Source organism: Oncorhynchus kisutch, linkage group LG26, assembly GCF_002021735.2.
Source record: "Oncorhynchus kisutch isolate 150728-3 linkage group LG26, Okis_V2, whole genome shotgun sequence".
Lineage (NCBI taxonomy): Eukaryota > Metazoa > Chordata > Actinopteri > Salmoniformes > Salmonidae > Oncorhynchus > Oncorhynchus kisutch.
In genome coordinates this window covers 31,955,315-31,971,097 of record NC_034199.2, presented here as the reverse complement: position 1 = coordinate 31,971,097, position 15,783 = coordinate 31,955,315, and the positions used below count along the sequence as shown (strand labels likewise).

The window sequence follows — 15,783 nt, the reverse complement described above, 5'->3', positions numbered from 1 at the left end:
AAAGCCAAGGTAAATATTGAACAGAAGTGTGTGATCATCATGCAGGAGACATAAGCGTACATAGCGTGATCCTTCTCAGCATATTATTTCGGTCATCTCTCCTACAGACTAATGTAGCAGAACTATCTCAATCTAAATAGAATGCTGAGAGGCCAATGAGTATGCAATAGTGTTGCTATACAAGTGCTTTTTCAAAGGCAATGGAGCCACCTATCAGCAACCTATCCTTAACTCAATATACTGAACAAAAAAAATAAACGCAACATGCATCAACGTCAAAGATTTTACTGAGTTTACAGTTCATATGAGGAAATCAGTCAATTGATATAAATAAATTAGTCCCTAATCTATGGATTTCACATGACAGGGAATACAGATATGTATCTGTCGGTCACAGATACCTTAAAAAAAAATGGGCCTAACAATGGGCCTCAGGAGCTCGTCATGTTATTTTTGTGAATTCAAATTGCTATCGATAAAATGCAATTGTGTCCGATGTCAGTAGCTTATGCCGGCGAATACCATGACCCCACCGTCCCCATGGGACACTCTGTTCATAACGTAGACATCAGAAAACCGTTAGCCAACACAACGCCATCCACGTGGTCTGCGGTTCTGGGGTTGGTTGAACCTACTGCCAAATTCTCTAAAACAACTTTGGAGGTGATTTATTGAAGTGAAATTAACATTAAATTATCTTGTGGACATTCCTGCAGTCAGCATGCCAATTGCATGCTCCCCCAAAACTTGAGACATCTGTGACATTGTGTTTTGTGACAAAACTGCACATTTTAGAGTGGCCTTTTATTGTCCTCAGCATGATCGTGCTGTTTAATCAGCTTCTTGATATGCCAAACCTGTCAGGTGGATGGATACTCTTGGCAAAGGAAAATGCCCACTAACAGGGATGTAAACATTTGAGAGAAACAAGCTTTTTGTGCATATGAACATTTCTGGGATCTTTTATTTCAGCTCATGAAACATGGGACCACCACTTTATACAGTGGTGTAAAGTACTTAAGTAAAAATACTTGAAAGTACTACTTAAGTAGTTTTTAGGGGGATTTGTACTTTACTTTACTATTTACACTACCGTTCAAAAGTTTGGGGTTACTTAGACATTTCCTTGTTTTTGAAAGAAAGCACATTTTTGTCCATTAAAATAACATCAAATTGATCAGAAATACAGTGTAGACATTGCTAATGTTGTAAATGACTATTGTAGAAGGAAACGGCAGATTTTTAATGGAATATCCACATAGGTTTACAGACGCCCATTATCAGCAACCATCACTCCTGTGTTCCATGGCACGTTGTGTTAGCTAATCCAAGTTTATCATTTTAAAAGGCAAATTTATCATTTGAAATCATTTTGCAATTATGTTAGCACAGCTGAAAACTGTTGTGCTAATTAAAGAAGCAATAACACTGGCCTTCTTTGTACTAGTTGAGTATCCGGAGCATCAGCATTTGTGGGTTCGATTACAGGCTCAAAGTGGCCAGAAACAAAGAGCTTTCTTCTGAAACTCGTTAGTCTATTCTTGTTCTGAGAAATTAAGGCTATTCCATGCGAGAAATTTCCAAGAAACTGAAGATCTCGTACAACAGAACAACTTCATCAAATAGTACCCGCAAAACACCAGTCTCAACGTCAACAGTGAAGATGTGACTCCGGGATGCTGGACTGCTAGGCAGAGATGCAAATAAAAAGCCATATCTCAGACTGGCCAATAAAAAGAAAAGATTAAGATGGGCAAAAGAAAACAGACATTGGACAGAGGAACTCTGCCTAGAAGGCCAGCATTCCAGAGTCACCTCTTCACTGTTGACGTTGAGACTGGTGTTTTGCAGATACTATTTAATACAAATGTAATACAAAACATTTAAAACCTACATGGAAATTGCATAGGAGGAACTACCATGTGGGTACAAAATGTAAAATGACAGAGTAATGAAAAAATATTTTGACGGAGAAGAAATGACTCCCTTTCTTATAATTTACAAGAAGATGTTCTTAACCAAATACTTTTATTTTGTGTTTGTTTTTTGTTTCCTGAGTGTGTGCGTATTGACAAGAGATTTATATTATGGACAGAAGATGGACCCTAATTTTGGAAATAAGTGTAAACAACAGTGATATTTGAAGCTTGACACTGGTATAAAACATTAGGTCTTCTGTATTCTCCAGTAGTAAATTGGCAGACGCCTCAGTATTAGTCCTAATACAAGGTATCAGGTACCGTGACCAATTAAAAGGTACAAATACCATAACTACTCTCCGTGGAAGTGGGTATCATTACCTTGAAAAATTGTTCAAATGGACTAGCGTCGTCCGGGTTAGGGAGGGTTTGGCCAGTAGGGATATTCTTGTATCATCGCGCACTAGCGACTCCTGTGGCGGACCGGGCGCAGTGCGCTCTAACCTGGTCGCCAGGTGCACGGTGTTTCCTCCGACACATTGGTGCGGCTGGCTTCCGGGTTGGATGCGCGCTGTGTTAAGAAGCAGTGCGGCTTGGTTGGGTTGTGTTTCGGAGGACGCATGGCTATCGACCTTTGTCTCTCCCGAGCCCATACGGGAGTTGTAGCGATGCGACAATACTAACAATTGGGGTAAAATTTAAATAATTCATTCATTAATTTAAAAAAGTACATATATTAGAGCCGTGAGTGATGAAATCTAAACACTCTCGACACAGTTGAGAGAGGCGCAAAAATAACCACCATTGAAATGTCATCTGTTGTTTCTGACAGATAGAATAGAAGAGGTAAACTATAACAAAGCCATAAAGGCATTAAAAGAAGCGCAAGAGCATTCTACCAATTCGGCTTGAATATGAAAAAAATCTAATCATGGATAAAATTGGGCAGCATTTCCCTACCGACGGAAAAATTTGAATCTATTAAATAATTCTGTGATGCTATTGTGAGTTGGCACAATGACATATAAGAACAATCAAAAGCTCAATACACCAGCGTTTTGATGTTAGCACTAACCGTACCGTTAGTTAAGTAAAGTGAGTATTTAGTATACTTATTGGTCATAGTAGTATGCCAAATGTTCCCGGATGTCATACTACATTCGGCAAAATACGAAGTATACAAGCAGTGGACACTATTTCCGTGCTTTTAGGACCCATAATACAATTGTTCTGAAAATGGGCGTGGCTTCACAACGTTTTAAAATGGCAGATAATATACATCAGAAGTCCGACAAGAGTGGATACAAATTCATTGCTTTAACTAATTATGACAAAAGTAAAGAAAATGTTGAGCAATGTTATAAAGTAATGACTTTTCTAATAAGTTACATTACACGTTATGTTGGCTGACAATTTGTTAGTTACTCTAACCTTATGAACCGCATAGTATATCATTACAGCAGTAATATATATTTGCTAACTACCTAAGGTTAGTTGGCTACTAATACATCAAACTTTTCAGTATATTAACTATATGCTTTCCAACTACCCAACGTTTATTGACTTGATTATTCATGTCTTTCTTAGCTTAGCTAAATGGTACAGTCGTTGTGCGTTCTCAATGGACATTGTTAATGTGGATGGTTCGTAAATTTGCTCTGGCTATCAGCTCCAACGAAAAGAGAAAGAAAACCTTTAAAGGGGTTGAATTACCTCTATTCTGACTTCCTGGTGAGGCCTAATCACCCTCACTAGAAAGAAAGAAGACATTGGGTAAGATGTAAACACTAATAATTAAGAAGAAGTTTATAATTTGAATTGTTATTCTAATTTTTTTATTTTTTATTGAACAGGCAGTGTTGTTGTTTTTTAATTACCGGTCCCCTGGGGCTTTTGGTAAATATGCACATTTGTTTCTTCACATGTCTGCCTATAAAACGAAGAAACTTTTTTCCCACCTCCAGTTTATATGAAGAAGTGTATTGCTGTTGTTTGTTTGTTTTTGTTTTTGTCTTTGTTTGTTTTGATACAAATTTCACCAGATTGGGTCTACTGTACAGTTGGGATTTCTTCCTAAGGGCTAACTCTGCGGGGAGGTTACCAGTATGGTAAGGGCGTATAAGCAAATTTGCTAAATGGTTTCAACAGTATTTCATTGGTTGATTTATGGCGTAGTTATCTTTTTTGCAATAATGCTTATTATTAATTATGTTAAAACTTCTTCGGGCTAGGCCCCTTTGTTCTCAATTTCCACCTGACTGACGTGCCCAAAGTAAACTGCCTGTTGCTCAGGCCCTGAAGCCAGGATATGCATATAATTGGTACCATTGGAAAGAAAACACTTTGAAGTTTGTGGAAATGTTAAAATAATGTAGGAGAATATAACACAATATATACGGTAGGAGGAAATCCAAAGAAAAAACAACACCTCCAGGCTGTGTAACGGCTATTTTACCAAGAAGAAGAGTGATGAAGTACTGCATCAAATGACTTGGTCTCCACAATCCCATGACCACAACCAAATTGAGGTGGTTTGTGATGAGTAGGACCGCAGAGTGAAGGAAAAGAAGCCAACCAGTGCTCAGCATATGTGGGAACTCCTTCAAGACAGTTGGAAAAGCATTCCCGCTGAAGCTGGTTGAGAGAATGTCAAGAGTGTGCAAAGCTGTCATAAAATATATTTAGATTTGTTTAACAATTTTTTGGTCACTACATGATTCCATATGTGTTATTTCATAGTTCTACAATGTTGAAAATGGTAAAAATAAAGAAAAACCTTTGATTGAGTAGGTGTTCTAAAACGTTTGACCACTAGCGTATGCTAGTGTTTTTTTTGGCTTATGCAGGCTTGTTGCCTTGTGTGACTTAGTTATACATCTGGGCATACAGGTAAGAGTCGGGTGCAACCGCAGTATTCGACATCCCGTTTGTACTAGCTGCAGGAACTCCTCTGTGTGGAATCTTGCAGGAAGGAACACACAATGTTGGCAATGTCAGCTAGCTTAATCTACACAGACACGTTAAACTCATTTTATACACTCTGTTCCCCACTGTTTGCACACATCTGCCAACTGCCACATAGACAAAGAGGTTGGACTTTTCTTTGACAGCTGAGAGCCAACTCTGTTCGTTGGTCCTTCACTATGCACTGTTGAAGTGCATAGTTAACTGCTCCATTTTTGCAAATCTTATAAGTTGTTGTTTGAAGATTCTGCAGTCTCTCTTCCCTTTGAACAGATAAAATACCCTACACCCCTCATTACTTTCCTGGATTAAGATTTTGTACTTATCCACAGTGGCTTTTGTTCGCACCAACAATGTTACCTCTAGCTACTTCCCTCTCCACACGGGGGCCAGCAGGGTTGCTGTTTATCCCATTTCCTATTTGATATGGCTATTGAGCCTCTTGCTATCACCCTGAGGGTGGAGGAGAGGATTACGGGAATACTAAGGAGCGACATAACTCACAAGGTGTCCTTATATACAGACAATCTTCTTTTATTCATCTCTAATCAGTGTAGATGAAGGAGAGGAGACAGGTTTATTTTTAAGCCTTGAGCCAATTGAGACATGTATTGTGTATGTGTGCCATTCAATGGACAAAATATTTAAGTGTTAGGTGCCAGGCACACCGGTTTGAGTGTGTCAAGAACTGCAACGCTGATGGGTTTTTCATGCTCAGCAGTTTCACGTGTGTATCAAGAATGGTCCACCACCCAAAGGACATCCAGTCAACTAGACACAACTGTGGGATGCATTGGAGTCAACATGGGCCAGCATCCCTGTGAAACGCTTTCAACACCTTGTAGAGTCCATGCCCCAACAAATTGAGGCTGTTCTGAGGGCAATAAGGGGGTGCAACTCAATATTAGGAAGGTGTACCTAATATTTTGTTCTCTCAGTGTATGTGTCTAGATGTATACATTATAAGTCAATGGTGATAATACAGGGTGTGCCAGTAATGGGATCTTACCTGGGGATGCCAAGGAGGTAATCCAACGTGGAGCTGAGCTCCTCCATACTGGTCTGTTCTGTACATAGTGGAATGGTAAGGATCAGCCCACTGCGTCTGTCCTTGCCTCCTGTGAATGTGAAACAACCAGAAAATAAACTCTTAGTCACCTTATGCAGAAATAAAGTTGATATAAATAATTGTATTTCTCATTGAAATAAAATCTATTTTGCAAGAGAGACCTGGTGTATCTACCGTAGTGGGCGTACCCATTAGTGTACCAGTCAAATTGCCATGGTCAGAGGTTCCAAGACAGTTCTAATCCTAATTCTAAGGTATCTACATGGATTAATTGTACGAGTCATTAACAATGAATCTTCAGAGAATGCACACTAAAAATTGCATGTAAAATAACAGTCATATAACGGCAGGTTTGGAGAAGGTCAGGCAGAACCAAGTATTCAAAGTACGGTCTGCCAAGAATCAACTATTGAAGGAGGAGTAACGTCTTGTAAACGCCAAGGATAGCTGCAATGATGGTGGAAGCTCTGCCTCTGGGTGTATCCCAAATGGTGCCCTATTTGTGCACTACTTTTGACTCCGATCCAAAAATGTTGAGGACCTCTTGGCCGCAGAGACAAAAGTTTGTTGTTTCCAGCAATTCTAGATATTTTGCAATGGCTTATGCCGTGTTCTTATGCTTCTAAGTGACTCAAACATTATAACAAAATCTATGGGCACCAAATGCCATGACATTTTAGTCAATGAATAGCAATCTCATATAAGTGTTCCTTTTGTCCAGGTGGGAAAGGGCAGTGTGGAGTGCAATAGAGATTGCATTATCTGTGGATCTGTTTGGGCGGTATGCAAATTGAGTTTTTCTAGGGTTTCTGGGATAATGGTGTTGATGTGAGCCATTACCAACCTTTCAAAGCACTTCATGGCTACGGATGTGAGTGCTACGGGTCTGTAGTCATTAAAGCAGTTTGTCTTTGTGATCTTGGGCACAGGGACTATGGTGGTCTGCTTGAAACATGTTGGTATTACAAACTCAATCAGGGACATGTTGAAAATGTCAGTGTAGACACCTACCAGTTGGTCAGCACATGCCCGGAGCACACGCCCTGGTAATCTGTCTGGCCCCGCAGCCTTGTGTATGTTGACCTGTTTAAAGGTCTTACTCACGTTGGCTACGGAGAGCGTGATCACACAGTCATCCAGAACAGCTGATGCTCTCATGCATGCCTCAGTGTTGCTTGCCTCGAAGCGAGCAAAGAAGTGATTTAGCTTGTCTGGTAGGCTCGTGTCACTGGGCAGCTCGCAGCTGTGCTTCCCTTTGTAGTCTGTAATAGTTTGCAAGCCCTGCCACATAAGACGAGCGTCAGAGCCGGTGTAGTATGATTCAATCTTAGCCCTGTATTGACACTTTGCCTGTTTGATGGTTCGACGCAGGGCATAGCAGGATTTCTTGTAAGCTTCCGGGTTAGAGTCCTAGATCTTGAAAGCGGCAGCTCTACCCTTTAGCTCAGTGTGGATGTTGCCTGTAATCTATGACTTCTGGTTGGGGTATGTATGTACAGTCACTGTGGGGACCACGTCCTCAAAGCACTTATTGATAAAGCCAGTGACTGATGTGGTGTACTCCTCAATGCCATTAGAAGAATCCCGGAACATGTTCCAGTCTGTGATAGCAAAATAGTCCAAACAGTGACAATATGTACGTGGAGAGGTATACGTCCACTAAAAACCACTTAGCACCTCAAGTGATGGAGTAGCCACGATTAACAACGTAAAATGAGTGATGTGGGTGAAAACAGTGGCAGTGATAGCCATGGAGACAGAGAATATATTATTGATAAAAAGGGTTAAACTGTTTCAGTAATTTGGAAGTGGTTTGGCTTTTTGAAGTCCGACCAAGAGCAGAGCAATGTTCGGTGCAAATTGTTCCGTAGACAGGTGGCTAAGTTTGATAATATGACAAACCTTTTTCAACATCTGAAGCAAAATCACTCTTTGGAACATGGATGAAGTTTGAGTTTGCACCATGGTATTGTTAAATGCCCCTCAATCAACAGCCAATCTAAGGATGTTTGCCCGAAGCAGTCAACACCAACACCGTCCATCAGCCACACCTTGGGCTACAAAACATATTTTGCCAATTGGCCTTGACCCCTTTTACTGCCGACACGGAGCCCCGCTGATCCATTACGAGTGGTCTACCGACGTAATCCACCCGAGGGGTTTCAACAGGCTCCTCCGTCACGACGTCCCCTGAAGGCCCATCTGCTAGCCTGCTAGCCGCAGCCCGCTAGCCGTCTAGAGCATATTGTACTGTTAGCTGAAGAGGACCATCAGCCAATTTCTTGGGCTACAATACCTATTTTGCCAATTGGCCTGGACCCATTTACTGCCTACACGGAGCCCTGTCGATCCAACACGACTGGTGAACCGACGTAACCGCCCGAGGGGGCTACAACAGACTTCTTCCATCGCGACGCCCCCTAAGGCCCTTCTGCTAGCCCCGGCCCACTAGCTGTCGGAACCTCCCACACATGCGGTGACCTCACCTGGTCTAAATTATGTCTCTAGAGACAAAACCTCTCTCATCGTCACTCAATGCCTAGGTTTACCTCCACTGTATTCACATCCTACAATACCCTTGTCTGTACATTATGCCTTCAATCTATCCTTCAGCTCCAGAAACCTACTCCTTTTACTCTCTGTTCCGAACGCACTAGACGACCAGCTCTTATAGTCTTTAGCCATACCCTTATCCTACGCCTCCTCTGTTCCTCTGGTGATGTAGAGGTTAATCCAGGCCCTGCAGCGCCTTGCTCCACTCCCATTCCCCAGGCACTCTCATTTGTAACCGTAAAAACCTTGTAACCGTAAAAACCATGGTTTCATGCACGTTAACATTAGAAACCTTCTCCCTAAGTTTGTTTTATTCACTGCTTTAGCACACTCTGCCAAACCAGATGTCCTAGCCGTGTCTGAATCCTGACTTAGGAAGGCCACCAAAAATCCTGAAATGTCCATCCCTAACTATAACATTTTCCGATAAGATAGAACTGCCAAAGGGGGCGGAGTTGCAATCTACTGCAGAGATAGCCTGCAGAGTTCTGTCATACTATCCAGGTCTGTGCCCAAACAATTCGAGCTTCTACTTCTAAAAATCCACCTTTCCAGAAACAATTATTTCACAGTTGCCACTTGTTATAGACCCCCTTCTGCCCCTAGCTGTGCCCTGGACACCATATGTGAATTGATTGCCCCCCATCTATCTTCAGAGCTCGTACTGTTAGGTGACCTAAACTGGGACATGCTTAACACCCTGGCCGTTCTACAATCTAAACTAGATGCCCTCAATCTCACACAACCAGGATCTCAGCGATCACTGCCTCATTGCCTGCATCCGTAATGGGTCTGCGGTCAAACGACCACACCTCATCACAGTCAAACGCTCCCTAAATCACTTTAGCGAGCAGGCCTGTCTAATCGACCTGGACTGGGTATCCTGGAAGGATATTGACCTAGTTCCGTCAGTAGAGGATGCCTGGTTATTCTTTAAAAGTGCTTTCCTCACCATCTTAAATAAGCATTCCCCAATCAAAAAATTTAAAACCAGGAACAGATATAGCCCTTGGTTCACTCCAGACCTGACTGCATTTGACCAGCACAAAAACATCCTGTGGCGTACTGCATTACAACACCCCTTCCGTAGCCTCCAGCTGTTCTTAAATGCTAGTAAAACTAAATGCATGCTCTTCAACCGTCCGCTGCCCGCACCCACCCTTCTGACTAGCATCACTACTCTGGACGGTTCTGACTTAGAATATGTGGACAACTACAAATACCTAGGTGTCTGGTTAAACTGTAAACTCTCCTTCCAGACTCACATTAAACATCTCCAATCCAAAATTACATCTAGAATCAGCTTCCTATTTCGCAACAAAGCATCCTTCACTCATGCTGCCAAACATACCCCCGTAAAACTGACTATCCTACCGATCCTTGACTTCGGCGATGTCATTTACAAAATAGCCTCCAACACTATTCCAGTTCTCTGCTACCAATGACTGGAATGAATTGCAAAAATCACTGAAGCTGGAGACTCATATCTCCCTCACTAACTTTAAGCATCAGCTGTCAGAGCAGCTCACAGATCATTGCACCTGTACATAGCCCATCTGTAAATAGCCCATCCAACTACCTCATCCCCATATAGTTTTTTTTGCTACTTTGCACCCCAGTATCTCTACTAGCACATTCATCTTCTGCACATCTATCACTCCAGTGTTTATTTGCTAAATTGTAATTACTTCGCCACTATGGCCTATTTATTGCTTTACCTCCCTAATCTTACCTCATTTGCACACACTGTATATATATTTTTTTCTATTGTGTTATTGACTGTATGTTTGTTTATTCCATGGGTAACTCTGTGTTGTTATTTGTGTTTCACTGCTGTGCTTTATCTTGGCCAGGTCGCAGTTGTAAATGAGAACTTGTTCTCAACTGGCCTACCTGGTTAAATATAGGTGAAATCAAATACATTTTTAAATTCGATTTAGCAACCTTTCGGTTTCTGACCCGACACTCTAACCACTAGCCTAACTGCTGGTTACTGGCCCAACGCTCTAACCACTAGGCTACCTGCTGGTTACTGGCCCAATGCTCTAACCTCTAGGCTACCTGCCTAGTGGTTTGTTCAGGCATTAGGCATTCTTGAGTCTCAAGCAGATATGCACCTTTTAAACATTATTTTTATTAATATCGTGATAATTATCGTTATCGAATGAAAAAATATAAAGATATCGTGATAATCTGTCATATCGCCCAGCCCTAATACCGCCTCTACCTTGTCATAACACAACTGATTGGCTCAAATGCATTTATGAAGGAAAGAAATTCCATAATTAACCAGGCACACCTGTTAATTGAAATGCATTCCAGGTGGCCACCTCATGAAGCTGGTTGAGAGAATGTCAAGAGTGTGCAAAGTTGTCATCAAGGCACAGGGTGGCTACTTTGAAGAATCTCAAATATAAAATATATTTTGATTTGTTTAACACTTTATTGCTTACTAGATTATTCCATGTGTGTTATTTCATAGTTTCGATGTCTTCACAATTATTCTACAATGTAGAAAATAGTAAAAATAAAGAAAACCCTGGAATGAGTAGGTGTGTCCAAACCTTCGACTGGTACTGTATGTATATATATATATATATATATATACACAGTGGCAAGAAAAAGTATGTGAACCCTTTTGAATTACCTGGATTTCTGCATAGATTTGATCTGACCTTCATCTAAGTCACAACAATTTGCAAATACAGTCTACTTAAACTAATAACACACAAACAATTATATGTTTTCATGTCTTTACTGAACACACCATGTCAACATTCACAGTCCAGGGTGGCAAAAGTATGTGAACCCTTGGGTTTAATAACTGGTTGACCCTCCTTTGGCAGCAATAACCTCAACCAAACGTTTTATGTAGTTGCGGATCAGACCTACACAACGGTTAGGAGGAATTTTGGACCATTCCTCTTTACAAAACTGTTTCAGTTCAGCAATATTCTTTGGATGTCTGGTGTGAACCACTCTTTTGAGGTCATTCCACAGCATCGCAATCGGGTTGAGGTCAGGACTCTGACTGGGCCACTCCAGAAGGCATATTTTTTTTCTGTTGAAATAATTATGTTGCAAATTTATATATGTGTTTTGGGTTGTTGTCCTGTTGCATCACCCAAGTTCTGATGAGCTTCAATTGGCGGACACATTCTCCTGCAAAATGTCTTGATAAACTTGGGAATTCATTTTTTTGTTCGAGGCATAGTTCACATCAGGCAATGCTTCTTGTGAATAGCAATCTCAAAATTTGTGACTGTTTTTTTATAGGGAAAGGCATCTCCAATCTCATCTCATTGATTGGACTCCAGTTTAGCTGACTCCTTTTGGAGAAGTCATTAGCCTAGGGGTTCAAATACTTTTTCCAACCTACACTGTGAAAGTTTAAATGATGTATTCAATAGTTTAAGCACACTGTGTTTGTATATTGTTGTGTCTTAGATGAAGATCAGATCACATGTTATGACCAATTTATGCAGAAATCCAGGTAATTCCACATACTTTTTCTTGCCACTGTACTGTATATCGTTTTTTTTTTTTCATCATATTTTTTGGAGAGTCGAAATGGGAAACACTGATTACAGTTGTTTGTCCTTCTTGGAAAAGGAGGCCTGAGCACGCCCTCATTCTCATCGACGGGGCTAGAGTGGAGCAGGTTGAGAGCTTCAAGTTCCTTAGCGTCCACATCACCAACAAACTAACATGGTCCAAGCACACCAAGACAGTCATAAAGAGGGCACAACAAAACCTATTCCCTCTCAGGAGACTGAAAAGATTTGTCATGGGTCCTCAGATCCTCAAAAGGTTCTACAGCTGCACCATTGAGAGCATCCTGACGGGTTGCATCTCACTGCCTGGTATGGCAACTGCTCGGCCTCTGACCGCAAGGCACTACAGAGGATAGTGCGTACGGCCCAATACATCACCGGGGCCAAGCTTCCTGCCACCCAGGATCTCTATACCAGGCAGTGTCAGAAGTCCCTAAAAATTGTCAAAGACTCCAGCCACCCTAGTCATAGACTGTTCTCTCTGCTACCGCATGGCAACCTGAGCGCCAAGTCTAGGTACAAGAGGCTTCTAAACAGCTTCTACCCCCAAGCCATAAGACTCCTGGACATCTAATCAAATGGCTACCCAGACTACTTGCATTGCCCCCCCCTTTTAACGCTGCTGCTACTCTCTGTTATTATCTATGCATAGTCACTTTATAACTCTACCTACATGTACATACTACCTCAATTACCTTGACTAACCGGTGCCCATTGACTCTGTACACTGACTCTGTACCAGTACCCCCTGTATATAGCCGTGCTGTTGTTATTTTACTGCTGCTCTTTAATTATTTGTTACTTTTATTTCTTAATTTATTTGAGGTATTTTTCTTAAAACTGCATTGTTGGTTAAGGGCTTGTAAGTAAGCATTTCACTGTGAGGTCTACACCTGTTCTAATCGACATATGTGACAAATGAATCTAACATAAATCTAGAAATCTGTTATGAATTTGACGTTTTTGCAGGTCTTAGTCCCTCAATTTTACATATAGCTTAGTCCCTTAATTTTACATCTAGCTAAGATGTTGGGTGTAGTACTTTTCAAGTGAAAGAATGTGCATGGAAACTAGTAGTGCACTGCAGACAGTAGGGTCTCGTTGCTGCTGAGCCCTCGAATCTCTCTCGTTGAATGACAGAAAACACTTCATTGAAGAATCCCGTCCATAGTTCCCACCCCTACAGCTACCGAACTATGACATGCCTCAAGAAAAACTGTGTGAGCGCGAACAGCCAAAAAACATCCTGCTGAACACCAAAACTAACAAAAAGGCTCATAAAACGCTCTCATTTCTCATAACATATCTGTATAATTATGAGGGGGATGAACCAACAGACTGACTAGTGCCACATGTCAAGGCTAAAATGGTAAAAGCAACAACTCTTGTTCTCATCAAAGTTAGTTTAGTGTCCACTATGAGTCAGTGACGTAAAAGCAATAGCTCTTTGTCAAAGTTAGTCTTCTATCAAGCCAGTGTGAGTCAGTCAGTGGTATAGTCATGTACGTACACTTGATGACTAAAGAAGTAAAAGCAACTACTCATCAAAGTTAGTCTTCTGTCAAGCCAGAGTGAGTCAGGCAGTAACCTTGTCACTACATTTCCCTGAATGAAAAGCAGCAGCTCTGTTCATTGTTTTTCTTTTATGTGTGTAAGACTCTAAACACAGGAAACCACGTGATTGAGTGTTGTGATTTTCCTGAAACAATTATGCGTCTGTTTGAGACTTTTTCCAGTCTGGAAATAACAACAAAACCATTTTAAACTAGCAGAAGTCTTAATTTAACACTCACTGGCAAATGTTGAAGTATTCAAACATTTATGTCTAAACTATTATTTTGCCAAAATTAGAAACTCAATCTCAAGAGAAACCCCATTTACTCGCTAAGAAAATCAGTGTGAAGTATATAACGTACAGCAGCTCAATCCAAGACATTGTTATCTTAGTAGCAAACAAGATAATAACAGCTATTACCATCAAAACAAATTCTATATTGTCAATATTTGTGAACTGAACTATTAGCTTTCATTATACTTTCAGTGTCACAAGTAGAATAAAGATATATTCTATTCTAATGCCACAAGCCTTCGTTTTGTTGTTTATCTAGCGCCTGGTAAGTCAGTGAGACCTTCAACAGTATTCTGAACACTCAGCATCTCTGGAGAGTCCCTCTCTGATGCAGTCCTGATGCTGTGACCTTCAAATCAGAGTCATCAACATGATGAGAAACCTAATCCGGGCAGCAGCAGGCAGGGCAGAACAACAGGCCATTATCATTCACCTTCATCACAACACACTGCCTGCCAGCAGCAAGAGTAGAGGGGGGTATTTATCAGACCACCAAGGACCAGCTTCTACACTCCTAGTACAACTATGATGATTAAACAAATTGATGAAAGTGAGAGTTAGATGTGTGGTACACATAAAGCTTGACAATCCTGGGATTTATATGAGCCTGCATATCTTGAAGTGTCTTTTTTTGTCAACTCTGCCTGCCTTTTATTTATTTGATAATGCTCACTCTCACCACTGTACTCACCGCAAACATTTTTGACTGATTGGAGCATGTTATTACCTGACAAGAAGGCTAGGCGTTTCTTCAGAATGGGCAGTATGTTGGTGGCATCCATCCTGGCAAGTTCCACCCTTCAGTCTGAAAAGTAAAGATGTAGGTATAGCAAAGTAGGTGACATGATAATGACATGATCACTCACACACGCGCACACATACAACATAGCATTTAGAACTGTGATCACTTTGTCAATGAAACGCCAAATTATACAATGAAAAGCCTAGATGCTTTACCTTCCTGGAAATCACAGGTACCTCCTTCAAACTTTTCCTTCTGGGCACATGTTCTGTAATGAGAACAAAGAGATGAGAACAAGTCAACACTATAGATAAGTAACAACTAGCTCAATATTGACAATCATGTTGACAAACGAATCATCCCCAAACGTGGAATCAAGACATACCTTATTACTTTGTGAGAACAAAACAATCTCCAGGCACTTAGGTAGGCTACAGTATCAAGTTATGAAGTATGAAGAAGGAAGTGTAACTGTTCTGTTCTATTGTATTCCATTAGCTTCAAATACACTAATAAACTTACATGATTCTGCCAAACAAGCAGTGGGAGGATTACCCATCTGGGCTGTTATCATTAACATGTCTTGTCTTAACTGAATGATACTCAAACCACTGCAGTACATCATCATATCCTTTCAGTCAAATCTGTTTTTATCCCAAAGACTGCAGAATGATAGATTTACATGGTTGCTGGCCAAATCAGTGTCGGGAAACATTTGAAACCCATTAGTAGATTGAAATGCAGCAAACTCTGACTTACTGCACAGTACTGAGCCACCCACTGGCATATTATCATAGATTACATGCCAAATGGCCTGGTCATGGGCCCTGGTCAAAAGTAGTGCACTACATAGGGAATAGGGTACCATTTGGGATGAAGACCTGTTTTACTGTACCTTCTTCTCTCTAACTTACATGTAGCATAGTGTAATTTTGGGTTCATCCAGAATACAGTTATCAAACCACTATAACCATTAATAATGAAATAGCCTTGTCCTTGTGTCATATATTATTAGAGAAAGTTGGGTTTGCTTGTTTTCCTGTAAAGTTAGTGTCTTTGAGCTATTATATCTAGATCAAATATGTGCATGATGTGTAAAGTGTGTTGACTGCCAGAGGCTACTGTAATTAGCA

The 15,783-nt window shown here is 40.9% G+C and overlaps 1 protein-coding gene across 2 annotated transcripts in view; it reads right to left on the bottom strand.

Moving 5' to 3' along the window:
- The window catches only part of LOC109870956 (SEC14 domain and spectrin repeat-containing protein 1), a 51,346-nt gene that overhangs the window by 33,955 nt on the left and 1,608 nt on the right, over window positions 1-15,783 (bottom strand). For both annotated transcript variants that reach the window (XM_020461681.2, XM_020461680.2), the window contains exons 2-4: window positions 14,866-14,918; window positions 14,636-14,713; window positions 5,893-6,001 (exon numbers count right to left, since the gene is read on the bottom strand). In XM_020461681.2, coding sequence (XP_020317270.1) covers window positions 5,893-6,001; window positions 14,636-14,690 — 164 coding nt within the window. In that variant the 5' untranslated portion in view covers window positions 14,691-14,713; window positions 14,866-14,918. The remainder of the gene's footprint in view (window positions 1-5,892; window positions 6,002-14,635; window positions 14,714-14,865; window positions 14,919-15,783) is intronic.